At 39.9% G+C, this 22600-nt stretch overlaps 1 protein-coding gene across 1 annotated transcript in view; it reads left to right on the forward strand.

The window, feature by feature from the left end:
* Positions 1-698: 698 nt before the first annotated feature.
* The window catches only part of OPRL1 (opioid related nociceptin receptor 1), a 78451-nt gene continuing 56549 nt past the window's right edge, over positions 699-22600 (forward strand). Inside the window, exons 1-2 of the mRNA XM_063459662.1 lie at positions 699-815; positions 15112-15374. Of these exons, the coding sequence (XP_063315732.1) occupies positions 15157-15374 (218 nt within the window). The 5' untranslated portion in view covers positions 699-815; positions 15112-15156. The remainder of the gene's footprint in view (positions 816-15111; positions 15375-22600) is intronic.

Raw genomic sequence — 22600 nt, forward strand, 5'->3', positions numbered from 1 at the left:
TGCATCCAGTAACCATGCAGTGAATGTATCCAATGACCATGCAGTGGATGTATCCAGTAACCATGCAGTGAATGCATCCAGTAACCATGCAGTGAATGTATCTAGTGACCATGCAGTGAATGCATCTAGTGACCATGCAGTGAATGTATCCAGTGACCATGCAGTGAATGCATCCAGTAACCATTCAGTGAATGCATCTAGTGACCATGCAGTGAATGCATCCAGTAACCACGCAGTGAATGTATCCAGTGACCATGCAATGAGTGCATCCAGTAACCATGCAGTGAATTTATCCAGTGACCATGCAGTGAATTCATCCAGTGACCATGCAGTGAATGTATCCAGTGACCATGCAGTGAATGTATCCAGTGGCCATGCAGTGAATGTATCCAGTGACCATGCAGTGAATGCTTCCAGTGACCATGCAGTGAATGCATCCAGTGACTATGCAGTGAACGTATCTAGTGACCATGCAGTGAATGCATCCAGTGACAATGCAGTGAATGTATTCAGTGACCATATGTGTGATGCTGGACTCCTGTCTCGGTATTAAACAAGCCTATCTGTCGAATCAGAGTCTCCCCTCCCATTGTCTGAGCAGCACAGTCAGTTAATGCAGATTCCCAGCCCAGCTCTCTGCATCCATCCCCTCCCTCCCTGCCTGTGTCTCTGCTCCCCTCTGGATCATTCATGTGATTCTCCCTCCCTCCTGATCAGGGCTCTGCGGTGCTGGCTGTGTTTTGGGGAAGAAGGAAGGATCCTGAGACAGAGACCCCCAGACCCCAGAACTGGACAAGGGAAGCTGCAGCCGGCAGGTAAGTGTCCTTACTGTCTGTCTAATAACTGCATGCTGCATGACTCACTTCACAGGTTACATTAGCATATGGACCCCCCCCCCCCATATAAACCCCCATATTCCCCCCCTGTAGACCCCCCACCCCATGTGAGGGGGGACTCTGCAATCTTGCAGTGTGTCTCAGTGCCCTGTTGCTATGATGTGTGAGTTGGTGCAGAGCGATGTGTGACTGCAGTGAGGGTGAGCTGCTCTCCAGCCCTGGTACCCAGCAGCACCTCTTACCTGCTAAATGCTCTGCAGCCCTAGTAACCAGCAGCACCTGTTACCTGCTAAATGCTCTGCAGCCCTAGTAACCAGCAGCACCTGTTACCTGCTAAATGCTCTGCAGCCCTGGTACACAGCAGCACCTGTTACCTGCTAAATGCTCTGCAGCATTAGTACCCAACAGCACATGTTACCTGATAAATGATCTGCAGCCCTGGTACCCAGCAGCACCTGTTACCTACTAAATGCTCTGCAGCCCTAGTATCCAGCAGCACCTGTTGCCTACTAAATGCTCTGCAGCCCTGGTACCCAGCAGCACCGGTTACCTACTAAATGCTCTGCAGCCCTGGTACCCAGCAGCACCGGTTACCTACTAAATGCTCTGCAGCCCTAGTGCCAGCAGCACCTGTTACCTACTAAATGCTCTGCAGCCCTGGTACCCAGCAGCACCTGTTACCTACTAAATGCTCTGCAGCCCTGGTACCCAGCAGCACCTGTTACCTACTAAATTCTCTGCAGTCCTAGTATCCAGCAGCACCTGTTACCTACTAAATTCTCTGCAGCCCTGGTACCAATCAGCACCTGTTACAAGCTAAATGCTCTGCAACCCTGGTACCCAGCAGAACCTGTTACCTGCTAAATGCTCTTCAGCTGTAATACATAACAGCACCTGTTACTTGTTCTGCTCTGCACTTTGCTATCAAGCACCATGTTGCCTGCTCCCTCTCATGCTCTGCAGCCCTAATACGTAGCAGAGCCTGCTCCCTGCGCTGCAGCATTCAAACCTAACAGAGCCTGCTCCCTGCTCTGCACCTCTCATACCTAGCAGAGCCTTTTCCCTGCTCTGCCGCTCTCATACCTAGCAGAGCCTATTCCCTGCTCTGCCGCTCTCATATACCTAGCAGAGTCTGCTCCCTGCTCTGCACCTCTCATACCTAGCAGAGCCAGCTCTGTTTTGCAGCTCTCATACCTAGCAGAGCCTGCTCCCTGCTCTGCAGCTCTCCAACCTAGCAGAGCCTGCTCTCTGTTCTGCAGCTCTCAAACATAGCAGAGCCTGCCCCCTGCTCTTCAGCTCTCAAGCCTAGCAGAGCCTGCTCCCTGCTCTGCAGTATTAATGTCCCCCAGTTACAGTGCTGTGCTCTGCAGTGCAGGGTCCTAGCAGAGCCTATTACCTTTCCTGCTGTGCAGTGCGTGCAGAGCGCTGTCTGTGGTGCTGAATGTGGGCCGTGGCATGCCGACTCTCTAGGGAGCGCTGTATATAGGAATGTAGGCTGATATCACTGTGAGACCTGTGTTATGTGATATGACACCATGTCTGATAGTTACACAGTGATTACATGTTGCATTCACCCTGACACTATGTGTCTCTCACCACCTGCCAGTGGGTACAGACTGAACCAACTCCCATCACTCTCATAACACATCTAGCTGGGTGTCAGCTAATCCACACTGTTCATGGTAAATAATAATGGGCATTGGGTATTATCTAATAATCACATATCAGGCCTGTATGTTCCTGCCAGTCTAATCCAGGATACCAAATGGGGGGGAAAGTGTTGCTTTAATATTGAAGGCCTTCTTACTGTGTGATTTGGGGACAGCTAAACTAAACATTAATTCCCAGAAGAAACCATGTATATCTGAACAATTTTCCTAAACTATTATCTTATTAACCAGGCAGTAATCATCAGAGAGAGAGAGAGACAGTGTGCTTATATACCACACATAAATAACAGCAATTAACTGCATTGAATACATAGTGTATATACAAGAATATTATGATATAGAGTTCAGAATGAATAACTAACTGTTACCCAGATACCATGCGCCCATGTGTGTAAAGTATCACAGCTTTATTGTCCATTTGAGTGTTTACTGTGTGTATAATGTGAACATTGTTTATATCACATGTGGGGTGGTAGATAAAGCATTGTCATTGTGTGTATAATATGAATGTATAATATGTTACAGTGCTTATATTACATGTGAACTCAAGGAAAAAAGTGTTACCAGTCACTGTATATATGATGTGTTATAGTGTATATATCACACGTGGAGTGATGGATGAAGCATTGTTTACTGTCTATGTAATATGAGTGTATAATATGTTATAGTGTATATATCACACGTGGAGTGATGGATGAAGTATTGTTTACTGTCTATGTAATATGAGTGTATAATATGTTATAGTGTATATATCACACGTGGAGTGATGGATGAAGCATTGTTTACTGTCTATGTAATATGAGTGTATAATATGTTATAGTATTTATATCACACGTGGAGTGATGAGTGAAGCATTGTTTACTGTCTATGTAATATTAGTGTATAATATGTTATAGTATTTATATCACACGTGGAGTGATGGATGAAGCATTGTTTACTGTGTATGTAATATGAGTGTATAATATGTTATAGTATTTATATCACACGTGGAGTGATGAGTGAAGCATTGTTTACTGTCTATGTAATATTAGTGTATAATATGTTATAGTATTTATATCACACGTGGAGTGATGGATGAAGCATTGTTTACTGTCTATGTAATATTAGTGTATAATATGTTATAGTATTTATATCACACGTGGAGTGATGGATGAAGCATTGTTTACTGTGTATGTAATATGAGTGTATAATATGTTATAGTGTATATATCACACGTGTAGTGATGGATGAAGCATTGTTTACTGTGTATGTAATATGAGTGTATAATATGTTATAGTGTATATATCACACGTGGAGTGATGGATGAAGCATTGTTTACTGTGTATGTAATATGAGTGTATAATATGTTATAGTGTATATATCACACGTGGAGTGATGGATGAAGTATTGTTTACTGTCTATGTAATATCAGTGTATAATATGTTATAGTGTATATATCACATGCGGAGTGATGGATGAAGCCTTGTTTACTGTCTATGTAATATCAGTGTATAATATGTTATAGTGTATATATCACACGTGGAGTGATGGATGAAGCATTGTTTACTGTGTATGTAATATGAGTGTATAATATGTTATAGTGTATATATCACACGCAGAGTGATGGATGAAGCCTTGTTTACTGTCTATGTAATATCAGTGTATAATATGTTATAGTGTATATATCACACGTGGAGTGATGGATGAAGCATTGTTTACTGTGTATGTAATATGAGTGTATAATATGTTATAGTGTATATATCACACGTGGAGTGATGGATGAAGCATTGTTTACTGTCTATGTAATATGAGTGTATAATATGTTATAGTGTATATATCACACGTGGAGTGATGGATGAAGTATTGTTTACTGTCTATGTAATATGAGTGTATAATATGTTATAGTGTATATATCACACGTGGAGTGATGGATGAAGCATTGTTTACTGTCTATGTAATATTAGTGTATAATATGTTATAGTATTTATATCACACGTGGAGTGATGAGTGAAGCATTGTTTACTGTCTATGTAATATTAGTGTATAATATGTTATAGTATTTATATCACACGTGGAGTGATGGATGAAGCATTGTTTACTGTGTATGTAATATGAGTGTATAATATGTTATAGTATTTATATCACACGTGGAGTGATGAGTGAAGCATTGTTTACTGTCTATGTAATATTAGTGTATAATATGTTATAGTATTTATATCACACGTGGAGTGATGGATGAAGCATTGTTTACTGTCTATGTAATATTAGTGTATAATATGTTATAGTATTTATATCACACGTGGAGTGATGGATGAAGCATTGTTTACTGTGTATGTAATATGAGTGTATAATATGTTATAGTGTATATATCACACGTGTAGTGATGGATGAAGCATTGTTTACTGTGTATGTAATATGAGTGTATAATATGTTATAGTGTATATATCACACGTGGAGTGATGGATGAAGCATTGTTTACTGTGTATGTAATATGAGTGTATAATATGTTATAGTGTATATATCACACGTGGAGTGATGGATGAAGTATTGTTTACTGTCTATGTAATATCAGTGTATAATATGTTATAGTGTATATATCACATGCGGAGTGATGGATGAAGCCTTGTTTACTGTCTATGTAATATCAGTGTATAATATGTTATAGTGTATATATCACACGTGGAGTGATGGATGAAGCATTGTTTACTGTGTATGTAATATGAGTGTATAATATGTTATAGTGTATATATCACACGCAGAGTGATGGATGAAGCCTTGTTTACTGTCTATGTAATATCAGTGTATAATATGTTATAGTGTATATATCACACGTGGAGTGATGGATGAAGCATTGTTTACTGTGTATGTAATATGAGTGTATAATATGTTATAGTGTATATATCACACGTGGAGTGATGGATGAAGTATTGTTTACTGTCTATGTAATATGAGTGTATAATATGTTATAGTGTATATATCACACACAGAGTGATGGATGAAGCCTTGTTTACTGTCTATGTAATATCAGTGTATAATATGTTATAGTATTTATATCACACGTGGAGTGATGAGTGAAGCATTGTTTACTGTGTATGTAATATGAGTGTATAATATGTTATAGTGTATATATCACACGTGGAGTGATGGATGAAGCATTGTTTACTGTCTATGTAATATGAGTGTATAATATGTTATAGTGTATATATCACACGTGGAGTGATGGATGAAGTATTGTTTACTGTCTATGTAATATGAGTGTATAATATGTTATAGTGTATATATCACACGTGGAGTGATGGATGAAGCATTGTTTACTGTCGTGGTAATATTAGTGTATAATATGTTATAGTATTTATATCACACGTGGAGTGATGGGTGAAGTATTGTTTACTGTCTATGTAATATGAGTGTATAATATGTTATAGTGTATATATTACTCGTGGAGTGATGGATGAAGCATTGTTTACTGTGTATGTAATATGAGTGTATAATATGTTATAGTGTATATATCACACGTGGAGTGATGGATGAAGCATTGTTTACTGTCTATGTAATATGAGTGTATAATATGTTATAGTGTATATATCACACGTGGAGTGATGGATGAAGTATTGTTTACTGTCTATGTAATATGAGTGTATAATATGTTATAGTGTATATATCACACGTGGAGTGATGGATGAAGCATTGTTTACTGTCGTGGTAATATTAGTGTATAATATGTTATAGTATTTATATCACACGTGGAGTGATGGGTGAAGTATTGTTTACTGTCTATGTAATATGAGTGTATAATATGTTATAGTGTATATATCACACGTGGAGTGATGGATGAAGTATTGTTTACTGTCTATGTAATATTAGTGTATAATATGTTATAGTATTTATATCACACGTGGAGTGATGGGTGAAGTATTGTTTACTGTCTATGTAATATGAGTGTATAATATGTTATAGTATTTATATCACACGTGGAGTGATGAGTGAAGCATTGTTTACTGTTTATGTAATATGAGTGTATAATATGTTATAGTGTATATATCACACGTGGAGTGATGGATGAAGCCTTGTTTACTGTCTATGTAATATGAGTGTATAATATGTTATAGTATTTATATCACACGTGGAGTGATGGGTGAAGTATTGTTTACTGTCTATGTAATATGAGTGTATAATATGTTATAGTGTATATATTACTCGTGGAGTGATGGGTGATGCTTTGTTTATATTTTATATAATGCATGTTACAGTGTATATCACATGTGAAGCTCACATATTATATACTTTACATGTACAATGACATATTACTCAATGCTGCTTACTGCTCAGTGTTTTGTTTATTATGGACATATTACAAGATATTACAGTGTAAATATTACATGAACATTTAGGCAATCTAGGGGCCAGGTTTCATGGGTTTCCTGATCACATGGACCTCCTAACTGTTATCTAACCAATATCATCCCTCATTGATCGGACAGACCTCCTGATCACATGGACCTCCTAACTGTTATCTAACCAATATCATCCCTCATTGATCGGACAGACCTCCTGATCACAGGGATTTCCTAACTGTTATCTAACCAATACCATCCCTCATTGATCGGATAGACCTCCTGATCACAGGGATCTCCTAACTGTTATCTAACCAATAACATCCCTCATTGATCAGACAGACCTCCTGATCACTGGGATTTCCTAACTGTTATCTAACCAATATCATCCCTTATTGATCAGACAGACCTCCTGATCACAGGGATCTCCTAACTGTTATCTAACCAATATCATCCCTCATTGATCGGACAGACCTCCTGATCACATGGACCTCCTAACTTTTATCTAACCAATATCATCCCTCATTGATCGGACAGACCTCCTGATCACATGGACCTCCTAACTGTTATCTAACCAATATCATCCCTCATTGATCAGACAGACCTCCTGATCACAGGGATTTCCTAACTGTTATCTAACCAATACCATCCCTCATTGATCGGATAGACCTCCTGATCACAGGGATCTCCTAACTGTTATCTAACCAATAACATCCCTCATTGATCAGACAGACCTCCTGATCACTGGGATTTCCTAACTGTTATCTAACCAATATCATCCCTCATTGATCGGACAGACCTCCTGATCACATGGACCTCCTAGCTGTTATCTAACCAATATCATCCCTCATTGATCGGACAGACCTCCTGATCACATGGACCTCCTAACTGTTATCTAACCAATATCATCCCTCATTGATAGGACAGACCTCCTGATCACATGGACCTCCTAACTGTTATCTAACCAATATCATCCCTCATTGATCGGATAGACCTCCTGATCACAGGGATTTCCTAACTGTTATCTAACCAATACCATCCCTCATTGATCGGATAGACCTCCTGATCACAGGGATCTCCTAACTGTTATCTAACCAATAACATCCCTCATTGATCAGACAGACCTCCTGATCACTGGGATTTCCTAACTGTTATCTAACCAATATCATCCCTTATTGATCAGACAGACCTCCTGATCACAGGGATCTCCTAACTGTTATCTAACCAATATCATCCCTCATTGATCGGACAGACCTCCTGATCACATGGACCTCCTAACTTTTATCTAACCAATATCATCCCTCATTGATCGGACAGACCTCCTGATCACATGGACCTCCTAACTGTTATCTAACCAATATCATCCCTCATTGATCAGACAGACCTCCTGATCACAGGGATTTCCTAACTGTTATCTAACCAATACCATCCCTCATTGATCGGATAGACCTCCTGATCACAGGGATCTCCTAACTGTTATCTAACCAATAACATCCCTCATTGATCAGACAGACCTCCTGATCACTGGGATTTCCTAACTGTTATCTAACCAATATCATCCCTTATTGATCAGACAGACCTCCTGATCACAGGGATCTCCTAACTGTTATCTAACCAATATCATCCCTCACTGATCGGACAGACCTCCTGATCAAAGGGATCTCCAAACTTTTATCTAACCAATATCATCCCTCATTGATCGGACAGACCTCCTGATCACAGGGATCTCCTAACTGTTATCTAACCAATATCATCCCTCATTGATCAGACAGACCTCCTGATCACAGGGATCTCCTAACTGTTATCTAACCAATATCATCCCTCATTGATCCGACAGACCTCCTGATCACAGGGATCTCCTAACTGTTATCTAACCAATATCATCCCTCATTGATCCGACAGACCTCCTGATCACAGGGATCTCCTAACTATTATCCAACCAATATCATCCTTCATTTATCAGACAGACCTCCTGATCACAGGGATCTCCTAACTGTTATCTAACCATGTGGCGAAACAAGGCTGGGCCGAGAATTCCGGCTGGCGAAAGAGAGGAAGTATGCTCAGCAGCAGGAGCGTTACAGCAGCCGAGTAGAGGCTTCATCCGAGGAGGTTAGCCGTCTTTCCCTGAGGCGGCGGGAGGAACCCGAAGTGGGGGTCCTCATAGACTGGTCCTGTGAAGAACCACAACAGGCAGGTAGAGATGGGACCAAGATCTCTCCACCGGGATGCTGGGCAGCCGGCCCAGATCCCCAGCAGCAGCCAGAGTTGCCAGGTGGCCCTTACTCACAAATGTTGAGGGGCCTCACGGATTGGTCCTGGGAAGACCCACAGATGGCAGGTGGAGGTGGGACTGCGGTCTCTCTACCGGCCCTACAGGGATGCTGGGCAGTTGGCCCAGATCCCCAGCGGCAGTGTGCGTTACAGGGAGCTGAAGGTGCCATCCTTCCTCCCCAGCGGCAGAATATTTTCCCGGGAGGGGAGAGTCTCGTTCCCTCTCCCCAGCGGCAGCCCAGCTCACCAAGGGGAGACAGTAAGCCCCTCACCAGCGCAGATGGGACCGTGGTCTCTGCGCCCAAGTTACAGGGAGCTGAAGGGGCCGTCCTTGCTCCACAGCGGCAGTCTACGGTTAAGGGAGAGGAGTTTGTTACCCCCTCTCCCCAGCGGCAGCTTAGCCCACCAAGGGGAGACACTAAGTTCCCCACTGGCGCAGATGGAACCAGGGTCTCTGCGCCCAAGCTACAAGGAGTACGGACAGTCGGTCCTGCTTCCCAGCGGCAGCCTAGCCCACCAAGGGGAGATGTTAAGCCCCACAACGGTGTAGATGGGACCGTAGTCTCTGCATCTGCACCACCGGGGATAGGGACAGTCTGTCCTGTGTCCCAACAGCAAGCCAAGGTATTGGAAGGGGAGGCAATCGGTTTTCCCCTCCAGCAGAGAGAGCGTCAGGGAGAGGAGCCTGTTACCCCCTCTCCCCAGCGGCAGCTTACAGTGCAGAGAGAGGAACTTGTTGCACCCTCTCTCCAGCAGCAGCCTAACACACCAAGGGGAGACAGTAAGCCCCACACCAGCGCAGATGGGACCGTGGTCTCTGCGCCCAAGTTACAGGGAGCTGAAGGAGCCGTCCTCCCTCCCCAGCGGCAGTGTGATTTGTTGGGAATTGGGAGCCCGGTCTCCATTCCCCAGCGGCAGAGTATCCAGCAGGGAATAGAGAGCCCAGCCCCCTTTCCCCCACAGCAGGACTCTGTGCTGGGAGGAGAGACAGTCGGTCTCCCTCCGCAGAGACGGGAAGTATGCATGGGAGAGGAGATTGTTACCACCTCATTGATCAGACAGACCTCCTGATCATAGGGATCTCCTAACTGTTATCTAACCAATATCATCCCTCATTGATCAGACAGACCTCCTGATCACAGGGATCTCCTAACTATTATCCAACCAATATCATCCTTCATTTATCAGACAGACCTCCTGATCACAGGGATCTCCTAACTGTTATCTAACCAATATCATCCTTCATTGATCAGACAGACCACCTGATCACAGGGATCTCCTAACTGTTATCCAACCAATATCATCCCTCATTGATCAGACAGACCTCCTGATCACAGGGATCTCCTAACTGTTATCCAACCAATATCATCCATCATTGATCAGACAGACCTCCTGATCACATAGGCCTCCAAACTGGTATCCAACCAATATCATTCTATATTGATCAAAAAGACCTCCTGATCACAGGGATCTCCTAACTGTTATCCAACCAATAACATCCCTCATTGATCAGACAGACCTCCTGTTCACATGAACCTCCTAACTGGTATCTAACCAACATCATTCTATATTGATCAAATGACCTCCTGTTCACATGGACTTACTAACTAGTATGTAACCAATATCATCCCCTATTGATTAAATGGACTTCCTAACTGGTATCCAACCAATAATATTCCCTATTGATCAGACCGACCTCCTGATCACATGGCTCTCCTAACTGGTATCTAACCAATATCATCCCCTCATTGATCAGACAGACCTCCTGATCACATGGACCTCCTAACTGTTATCCAACCAATATCATCCCCTCATTGATCAGACTGACCTCCTGATCACAGGGACCTCCTAACTGGTATCTAACCAATATCACCCTCTATTGATCAGACCAACCTCCTGATGACATGGACCTCCTAAATGGTATCTAACCAATATTATTCCCTATTGCTCAGACTGACTTGCTGATCACATGGACCTCCTAACTAGTATCTAACCAATATTATTCCCTATTGATCGGACTGACCTCCTGATCACATGGACTTCCTAACTGGTATCCAACCAATATCATCCCCTCATTGATCAGACTGACCTCCTGATCACAGGGACCTCCTAACTGGTATCTAACCAATATTACCCTCTATTGATCAGACCGACCTCCTAAATGGTATCTAACCAATATTATTCCCTATTGTTCAGACTGACTTGCTGATCACATGGACCTCCTAACTGGTATCTAACCAATATTATTCCCAATTGATCGGACTGACTTCCTGATCACATGGACTTCCTAACTGGTATCCAGCCAATATCACCCTCTATTGATCAGACTGACCTCCTGATCACATAGACCTCCTAACTTGTATCTAACCAATATCACCAGAATGACTGGATGAACCAAACTAAGTTGGCTTGATTAGCTGTGAAATTGCTTAATTTTCAATTACGGTTTGTGGGAAATATAGTAATCTTACATAGTTACATTTTAATCTAGGTTGAAAAAAGACTAAAGTCCATCAAGTTAAACCTTAATATAAATAACCTCTAAATGTCCTTCAGATTGCCCAAATTCAGGATCAGACTTTGTTCCAAATTCTGAAATTTATCAAACTCTCCTCCTTTAAAAAGTGGAACAAAAACCACAAACAGTGCGATTCTTACTGTCAAGGTTATTACCCAAATATTGTAGTGAATTGAACTTTGAATTTGAAATACAAGCGAGTGCTATTCTAGCTACAGAGTGACAATTTTAGCCTAAGCGTTGTTATTCATATTCTTTCTTGCTGTAATTCGAGTTTAATTAATAATTTTGTGTAACACATGTTATTATAAATGGATCACGTGTCGCCTGAACGATGAAGTCTTGCCCAGCACCATATTTAATGTGTATAATGCATGCTATGGTCTATTTATTGCATGCTATGCTGTATAAATAGTGCATGCTACGGTGTATAAATATTACATGCTATGGTATATATATATATATATATATATATATATATATATATATATCATGCTACAGTGTATATATTACATGTTATGATGTGTATATTACATGCTATAGTGTATAGAGTGCGCTAAGCACTTTGTGGAAACGGCACTGACCAAAGTATCCAATGATCTACTTGCTGCAAAATCTCGTGGTCACTACTCTACTCTATCCTAATTCTCCTTGACATGTCTGCGGCTTTTGACACTGTTGATCATCAACAGCTTCTTCTCATCCTCCGCAATATCGGTCTACAAGACATTGCTCTCTCCTGGTGCTCCTCCTACCTCTCCCAGTGCTCTTTCAGTGTTTCTTTCTCTGGCTCTGCTTCTTCTCCCCAACTCCTCTCTGTTGGTGTTCCCCAAGGTCCCCTACTGTTCTCCATCTATACTGCCTCCCTTGGTAAACTCATTAGCTCCTTTGGCTTCCAATATCATTTCTATGCAGATGACACGCAAATCTACCTGTCCTCACCTAATTTCTCCCCGTCCCTCTTGACTAGTGTCTCTGACTGCCTCTCTGCTATTTCTAACTGGATGGCTGCCCACTTCCTTAAACTAAACTTGACCAAAACTGAAATTCTGGTCTTTCCTCCCTCAAGTGTTGTTACTCCTGTGTCTGTCTCCCTCCAAGTCAACGGTGCTACCATCAGCTCCACCACGCAGGCTCGCTGCCTAGGTGTTCTCTTTGACTCCGACCTCTCCTTCAAGCCTCATGTTCAATCTATCGCCAAATCGCCTGTCATTTCCATCTCAAAAACATTGCACGCATCCGCTCCTACTTAACGCCTGATGTGACCAAGGTGCTGGTCCATTCCACTGTCCCTTCTCGCCTTGACTACTGTAATCTATTCTCAGTGGTCTTATGTGCTCCCAACTTGCCCTGTTACAGTCCATAATGAATGCGGCAGCGAGGCTCATCTTCCTGTCCGCCCGCACTTCCCATGCCTCACCCTTCTGTCACTCCCTACATTGGCTTCCTATAAAATATAGATCTCAATTTAAAATTCCGGTTCTTGCTTTCAAATAGCTACATAATGCTGCTCCCACCTATCTATCCTCCCTTATACACAAGTATGTCCCGTCTAGGCCCTTACGATCTGCTGAAGACTTACGTCTTTCTTCTGTCCGTACTCCCACCTCTGATGCTCGCCTTCAAGATTTCTCGAGGGCTGCACCGTTCCTGTGGAACTCGCTTCCCTCCTCCGTTAGATGCTTACTCAGTCTCCACTCCTTCAAAAAAATCGTTAAAAACCCACTTCTTCATAAAAGCCTATCAATTAAACTGTTAATAACTCCTGACTGATTCCTCTTCTGCAACTGTCACTAGTCTAATACTATCCTTACCTTTTTGTGTCATTTTACCCCACTCCCTCTAACATGTAAGCGCATTGAGCAGGGCCCTCAACTCCTGTGTTCCTGTGTGTCCAACTTGTCTGGTTACAACTACATGTCTGTTCGTCCACCCATTGTAAAGCGCTGCAGAATTTGATGGCGCTATATAAATAACATAATAATAATAATAATATTACATGTTATGGTATATATATCATGCTACAGTGTATATATTACATGTTATGGTGTATATATTACATGTTATAGTGTATATGTTACACGAGGGATAGTGAATGAAGCCTTATTGTCAGCATGTTTAATAAGTATATATTACATAGGGACAGTTCACAGCTTGAACTATCTTGCTTTGCATGTAATGCGTCTATCTCATATATTAGTTTCCCCTTTTACGTTGCATTACTGAAATAAATTAACTTTTGCACGATATTCTAATTTTTCGAGTATCACCTGTATGTATTACATTCTGTTGGGTATATATCACTTGCTGTTGTCTATATAATACACTCTATGGTGTGTGTGTATATATAATATTATGTGGTCTATATATTACACTTTATTGTGTATATATCACATACTTTTGTAGCGGACCACGGGTAACCCGACTGGTTACCTCTGCTATTACCTTCCTTCAGCCACTCTGGAACCATCAGCACACGTGAATACTCATTCCCCCAGTAACCAGACGAAACATAGTCCTGGGAGTCAACTGAACTGAACTGTTTAATGGGACATGGTACAGCCAATTTAACCACAGAGCCCCAGCAGGGGGTCTCCATACAATTACACAAAACTTTCACCAATGGGAATACAGAACAGGTCACAGAGAAAGAACTACAAAGCTACAAAGTGATTCCTTACACTAGTTACCACCTCCCCCTGTGCCAATACACCATAACCACAAAAGGTTATCTTGGTTGGACCCCCTGTCCCTTCAGAGCAATCTCTGGTTACATCAGCACAGCCCTTTGCTGTAGTAGATAGACTTGCTGGCTCCCACATCAGGTGGTCTCTCCCAGTGCAGAATTTAACTTGATTAACACATAATCATTTCACACCTGACTATACTTTATAGTTTATAGAGCTGCTGCCCCCCCTTTGTTGACCCACAACTGTATATACAGACACACACACTGCTATATGTAGAATACAGTTACCCAATACAGCGATACCTAGATACATGGAAAACCGTAAAAAAATGGCGCTGCAAGCTTATGGCTTGCGCCAAACAAATCAGGCCATTCATCACATATCTCCCCCCATAGAAATAGACAGAGCTGTGGCCAGACCCACAATGGGCCTGCAACAAGTCTGTTGGACCCCCATGAGCCCACAGTCCAAGTCCTTGGAGGTCCAATGTGACTGGACAAGTGGGTGGGCACATATGGGCATGGTACTCAGTGACGGCGTACCATCTCAACTTTGTTGTATATATTACACTTTATGGTGTATATATCACAAGATGTGGTCTATAATATATTAAATGGTAAGCAATGAACAAAGCTTTATTGCCCAGCACTGTGTTTATTGTATATTATAGTGTACGTATCAAACGTGGAGTAATGGGCGGAGTGTTATTGTCTGGTTCCATGTTTACTGGATAGATAATATTTTATATTCTCTACATGTGTGGATTCATGGAAGAAGACTCATTATATCTCTTGTTTGTTCTGTCTGTAGATCACCTTGTGAAGTTTACCGATCGACTGTGTCTCTGTTTCAGAAATGGATTTCCCTCTGCCCGACACGCCTTTCCAGGCCGACTTCCTGCGGGAGCTGCTCATGAATTCCTCGTTACTCAACCTGAGCTCTCACTGGTTCGCCAATAGCACCGGGGACCGATTCCTTCCACTAGGCATTCAGGTCACCATCGTGGTGGTCTATCTGATCGTCTGTGTGGTGGGACTTGTTGGCAACTGTGCTGTGATGTTTGTCATCGTCAGGTAAGTCACAGTCAGAGCAGGACATGAGTCACCTCTCTTTTCAAGTTTTTTTTTTTTTCCTAATTTATTGGCAGGTGTAATTTCTAGACTTGTGCACTGTGAGAATATTCAGCTCAGCCAAACCAATGTTTCCAAAAATAAAATTTGTACACATTTTTTTTAGGGCCACCAAATTTCGGCCGAATGTCAGTTCGGCTTGGCAGAATTTTGGAAATAGGATCAGAAGAAAAAAAATATTATGTATATACTTTCACAGATCAAATGAGAAAGATTAACCAATACAGGGATAACGAGATAAAAATATAATATATATATATATATGTAGATTTTATTCACTCCCCCTCCTGTTTCCCCTATATTGATCGCTTCTAACTTGATCTGGGAATAAAATCAACACTTAGTGATTGTCCCCAAGTCATTAGTCATCTTTTTTACCATTAATCATCTGTTTATATTTTGCTGCCACGGGTGTAATTCAGAATCACAACCTCAAACTGAAGACGTTCGACTTTGCGCAGCTCGTTTGGTCCATCATTCAGGGATATTTTGGCTCAGAATATGGAAATTCAACCGATCACATTATTGCCCAAAATTTTGCCGAATTGCGGTCTGGTCCAAAACAAATCTCCAAGTCCAGTAATTTCTATGATATTATAAAACTGGTATGGAACATGGTTACCAGCAAGCCATCATAAAAACCCAACACTGGTTAAAAATAGGAGGAACCTTTCCGTGTTTGGATACAGAGTTGGTCTGTTTTGAACAGAGTGAATTAAAGGGACTTCTGACCTCTCCGGAATTTACTCCATAAAAACATTTAAAATTACCTCTAGGTGATAACCTTTTTTCAGGATAGGCTTTTTTTTCCCCCTTTTACATTTTTACTAAAGATTCAGCAAGGGACATCATAATCCAGTTCAGGCAAGGCACAGCCAGGGCACACAATGCAAATAAAGAGAAGAAATAGAAACATTGTTTAAATTCTCCTCCTCTGTATGCTCTCTCGGTGCCGACTGCCAGGTGCAAAGGGCGGGACTTATAACAATGATTGACAAGGAACTAAGATGAAGGCACCAAGTAGCAGCATAAAATTAATAATTTTCTACGTTTCATTTTATTTTTACACCTCAGAATTGCATTTTTTTTTAAATTTTTTTTTTAATATTTGAATAAGTAAACATCGTATAAAATTCTGGGAAGGTTCAATTTCCCTTTAAGAGGCTTGCCAAGGCGAATACTTTCATCTCCGGGCCCCAATTTCAAATCTAAACCTCTACAAAGACAGCTCTTAGTTAAACAAACACTCTAAACCACTTCCTGGTTCCTACTCCGAGCATTCCATATGATATGATAAGGACAGATACAGCCCCTAATATCTGATTTCAGCCATTAATCGTGGCGTACGGTTATAGTCCCAGAGGAATTTCCTTAGCTATACTTAGCTATCAAAGCTGGATGCGCACCAATTCTACTCTAATGGGATTTATATTCTGATAGATTTCAACCTTTTAGCTGATATACACGGATATGCACTATAATGTGATATGTTGGGAATTCAAAGAACGTTTCAAATTTTAGACTGAAATACATAAACTGAAAACATGGCCAGTTTGGAGAATTCTTCAAGTTCAGCTATTTTTTCAGCCTAAAAAAACAAAACAAACTGGTATAGAAAAGTAAAGCACTTTGCTATGTCATTGTTAAAGGGACACTCAATGGCCCAAATACAAAATAAATAAAAATCACTGTTTAGTAGATTTACCTCAAATGTACATGTACATGCATTTAATTATGCTTTTTTTTCATTGGAAATATATCTAAAAACAGTTTGTAATATCTACATATCTCTTGTCTGCAACCTACAAGCCATCCCTCTTCTAACCCCGCCCAGACTTTCTGTGGCTGTCCAATCACAGACTTCCCAATGCAGCTCAATGAGAAGCCTTTGCAAGGCAGGTGCTCTGGGCAATTGCTGCCTCTTAAAAGCCAGCTGCATTGAGGTAAAGAAACCAGGAAGTAACATTACCTGTTATCTGCTTGAAAGTCGAGGGGGAGTGACCGGATTAATTTATAAAAGTGTCAATTTCTATTGAAATCTGCATTATTTGCAAAATGAAGAAAAAAAGAGGGCACACTGTTCACACATAAAGCTCTCCAGCAATATAAAGTTGTTTAGGGGTTCTAGAGTGATCGTTTTGTGAATAGATCTTTCAACATGTGGGAAATGGATATTATGAAAATAATAAATTAGAACACTCTTAGCTATTGTTTTGCAGAAGGATCACTACTAAATGGTTTGTAAAGTAAAGTGAAACTGATGATATTTATTGAAAAAAAAAACCTGTCCCCACATTGTATAATTTAAATATAAAATGACATGTAATATAGTCTTGCTGTCGGCCATCTTTGGTTGGAAACTCCCTTATCAGCAAAAAACGCGCACAACGTGAAGGCCTGAGAGGGCACTATATGAGATTCTAGGTGCTTGCACATGGTGCTAGGATTCATCAACTCATACTGGCTTTTACTTACAGGCAGAGTTTCGGTCGGATAAGCAAGGCTTCTGACCAAGGAGACTTAAATATGGCATCGCATAGAGCAAACAAAAACACACGGAGACACATTGAAATGAGGCATTCGCTTGGGTTAAAATATTTGAAATTCATAAACAATTCATCTCCTAACACCTTCCAAACCTATAAATACCTGCCGCTGTCAGTTTATGTGACAGCTGTAAAAATCAAGCCGCCTGCTTTCTGATTCAAAGCTCTTGTTGTCAAGTGATGTAATGTTTGAGATTCAAAGTTGTCGTTTATATACATATATATATATCTCTGTTAAATTTTGTGAGCTTTGAAGTTGTTGTTTTAGTGAGTGAGTGAATGTGTTGGATAGTATATGTTTTATATATATAAAACCAAGAGGGCTGCACTCACCTGAACATGCATACATTGTAGGGTGCTGCTGGGGCCAAAATATACAACATACAAAATACACAATCCAGCGCACTATTTATATATAGATAGATAGATACACATATATAAACACACAGTATTTCAGACTTTGTTCTAGCCATGTCAGGCTTAAACTCAAAGGTCTACAATACCCATTAAATGTCTGAATATTCTAATCACCAAATTTGTAAACACAACTGGATTTCCCTATTCTTATGATTGTGTCAAACTCACAAAAGAATCTGAAATCCTAGGCTGAAATAGTAAAACTTCTCTAATTTTCCCATGATTCCAGGCCATTTCTGGACTAATATTAAACAGGTTTGCCTATTGATACAATTTTCAATTCAGGGGTAATATCTACCCCACCGAGCACAGAACATGACATACCGAGTACATTAATGTGTTCTCAAAATCTCCTCCAAATTTAATATGGAATCTGGCAAGTGTGGAGGAGGGGAGGCAGGCAACTATCTGGGTTATAAATCAAGGTCCTTCGTAGACTAATGCTGAGGGAGAAATGTTGGTTTGTCCAATAATTTATTTAACGACAGAAAAATTTTCGGGTTGCCTAAAATTTGGCCGGCTGTCAGTTTGACTCAGAAATCAATTCAGAATATAAATCAGAAGAACAATATAACAAGGTGTGAAAATGGGCCAATCCGTCTACTGCCAAATATATATATCATATGATATATGATCTAATATGATATAATATGATATGATATAATATGGTCTGATATGATATAATATAATATGATCTGATATGATATAATCTAATATGATCGAATATGATCTAATATAATATGGTCTGATATGATATATGATCTAATATGATATAATATGATCTCATATGATATAATCTAATATGATATGATATGATCTAATATGATCTAATATAATATGATCTCATATGATATAATCTAATATGATATGATATGATCTAATATGATCTAATATAATATGGTCTGATATGATATAATCTAATATGATATGATATGATCTGATATGATATAATCTAATATGATATAATATGATCGAATATGATCTAATATAATATGGTCTGATATGATATAATTTAATATGATCTAATATGATCTACTATAATATAGTCTGATATGATATGGTATAATATGATATGATATAATTCGGTCTGATATAATATAGTATAATCTAATATGATATGATCTAATATGATATGATCTAATCTAATCTGATATGATATAATATGGTCTGATATGATATGGTATAATATAATATGATCTAATATGATATGGTCTAATCTAATATAATATGATATGATCTAATGTGGTCTGATATGATATGGTATAATATGATATGATATAATATGATATGATATAATATGATATGGTATGATATGATCTAATATGATATGATCTAATATAATATAATTCAATATGATCTAATATGGTCTGATATGATATGGTATAATATAATATGGTATGATATAATATGGTATGATATGATATGGTATAATATAATATGATCTAATATGTCTGATATGATATGGTTTAATATAATATAATAGGATATAATATGATAATATGATATGATATAATATGATCTAATATGATATGGTATGATATGATCTAATATGATATGATCTAATCTAATCTAATATGATATGATATAATATGGTCTGATATGATATGGTATAATATAAAATGATGTAGTATGATCTAATATGATTTGATATAGTATTATATGATATGATATAATCTGATATCATATGGAATAATATGATATGATATGATATACTATGACATGATATGATATGATATAGTTTGATATGATATCATATGATATAATATGATATGATATAGTTTGATATGATATCATATGATCTAATATGATATGATATAGTATGATATGATATCATATAATATGGTCTGATATGATATGGTATAATATAATCTGATATGATATAATATAGTCTGATATGATATAGTATGATATGATCTAATATGATATGAAATAACATGATACGATATAATATGGTCTGATATGATATGGTATATAATATGATAAAATATGGTCTGATATGATATGATCTAATATGATATGATATGATATAGTATTATATGATATGATATAATCTGATCTTATATGGTATAATATAATATGATATGATGTAATATGATATGATATGGTCTGATATGATATAGTATAATATACTATGATATGATATGATAGGATATAATATGATGTAATGTGATGTAATATGATACAATATGTGTATATTTTGCAGGACTCTACATTTTCCCACAATTTGGTTCACAGATCACATGAGAACAATAATCAATAGCAGGGTAAACATGATAAGCGGTACTAATGATATATATATATATATATTAGATTTATTAAATATATAAATATAGATTGTATTTACTGCCCCTCCTGTTTCCCCTGTATTGATCACTTCTCACTTGATCTATGAGTAAAATCAACACTTAGTTCCCTAGCCATTGTAACGGACCGTTTCAGCATAAAAGGGAATAAAATCCGTTTAGGCGATAATCCCCTTTTTGAGAGACAGGCACAGCTACTGCAGAACACCATACAATCCGCTTACACTCCTGGCAGTCAGCTTACAATCCAATTCCCCCCAAGAACGAGACGACACTTCACTTTGAGGGTAAAACAGTGTAACGGATCGCCTGGCACCCCGACTTGGTACCTCCGTTAATGGATGCTCCTAGTGCTTCCTGAGGACTCCAAGCACTCTGGCAGACACCATAATCACCGAATCCAAGAAACCTTTAAATTCTCCCAAGCGTATGAATGCTGTAGACCATTGAATAGGAACCATACGAATAGGCTTGTACCCCTAGCAGTCAACTGGAACAGCATACAATAAATCCTTCCCCCAATAATGAGACGACACATCACTTTGAGGTTAAAACAGGAACTCTGGACTGGCTCATCCAGCCTGGCTTTTATTACACTTGTACACTTACAGGCCACACCCAGGGGGAGGCATAAAATCACCAATCACACATCTGGTGCAGCCCACACATTCCCTCCCCTCAGATAAACAGTTAAACCAATTATTACATACAATAAAAATACAGTTTTCACATACACACTGTAACTTTAAAACCATACATCCAATTTCAATAAAAGTTTGCATATTCAGACTCAGCATACATCAAACATAAACACTTCCAAAAATCAGCCAAATCCCTCCAGTGGATCAAAAGTTAGCTGGAAGTCCTTTATGACCGACCGCAAGCACAATTTCCTGCCCAAAACAGTTCCATAGATTTGGGCTGTGCGGTCGGTCAATTTCATGCGAAAAAATGACTAAGTCCCATTTCGAACGGGACTTAGTCTCTGGAGCTGCAAGTTCAGTATGGAAGAAGGTAAGGGTCAGCGGTGTTCGGCAGAATGTGATTTTAGTTCCACAGAATCTTTAACATACACCGCTGACCGCATTCGAATGACCAAAATGGCCGCCGCCACGTGTTCGGATGCCGAATGGCGGCCACCCAGCGCTCGGCAATTAACCTGCAGTAACCTCACAGCCTGGGAGGTAAATTGCCTGCACACTTTAGCTTCTGGGTGGTCCGCCTGTGTGGTACTTGGTTCAGTAAGCCCTATTTACTGAACCAAGTGGGGGAAAGCCAGGAACAAGTTATTTTACAGGTCTGGGGACATAGTCTTAAAGGGACATTGTTCACCAAAGTTACAAGATGTCCCCAGCCGGTTCTTAAAGGGCCATACACACCAAATAAAAGTCCATACGTTTTCAGGGGCCATAGTCTTAAAGGGTATTGTTACCCAAAGTCTCAATATGTCCCCAGACAGTTCTTAAAGGGCCAGCAGCAGTACAATAAAATACCATTCACTGTGCTTAAAGGGCCAGTAGCCGCCATATAAAGTACAATATGCCCCAAATAACCCAGGGGCCATAGTCAGTAGGTAGGAGGCTAGCAAACAGGCTTCTCCAGGGCCCAGTGGCGAGGTTGGTTTCGCCACAAACAGGAACTCTCGACTGGCTCATCCAGCCTGGCTTTTATTACACTTGTACACTTACAGGCCACACCCAGGGGGAGGCATAAAATAACCAATCACATACATGGTTCAGCCCACACATCCCCTCCCCTCAGATAACAGTAAACCCAATTATACAGTACACATTTTTAACCAAGTTCTGGATGTACACCCCTTATTCAGGGGGACAAAATATCCAAAATCAGTTCATTCAGATAAACGGTTCGGGAGATATGGGGTTCCAAAGATTTGACCGAC

The sequence above is a fragment of the Pelobates fuscus genome, chromosome 6 (genome assembly GCF_036172605.1).
Source record: "Pelobates fuscus isolate aPelFus1 chromosome 6, aPelFus1.pri, whole genome shotgun sequence".
Lineage (NCBI taxonomy): Eukaryota > Metazoa > Chordata > Amphibia > Anura > Pelobatidae > Pelobates > Pelobates fuscus.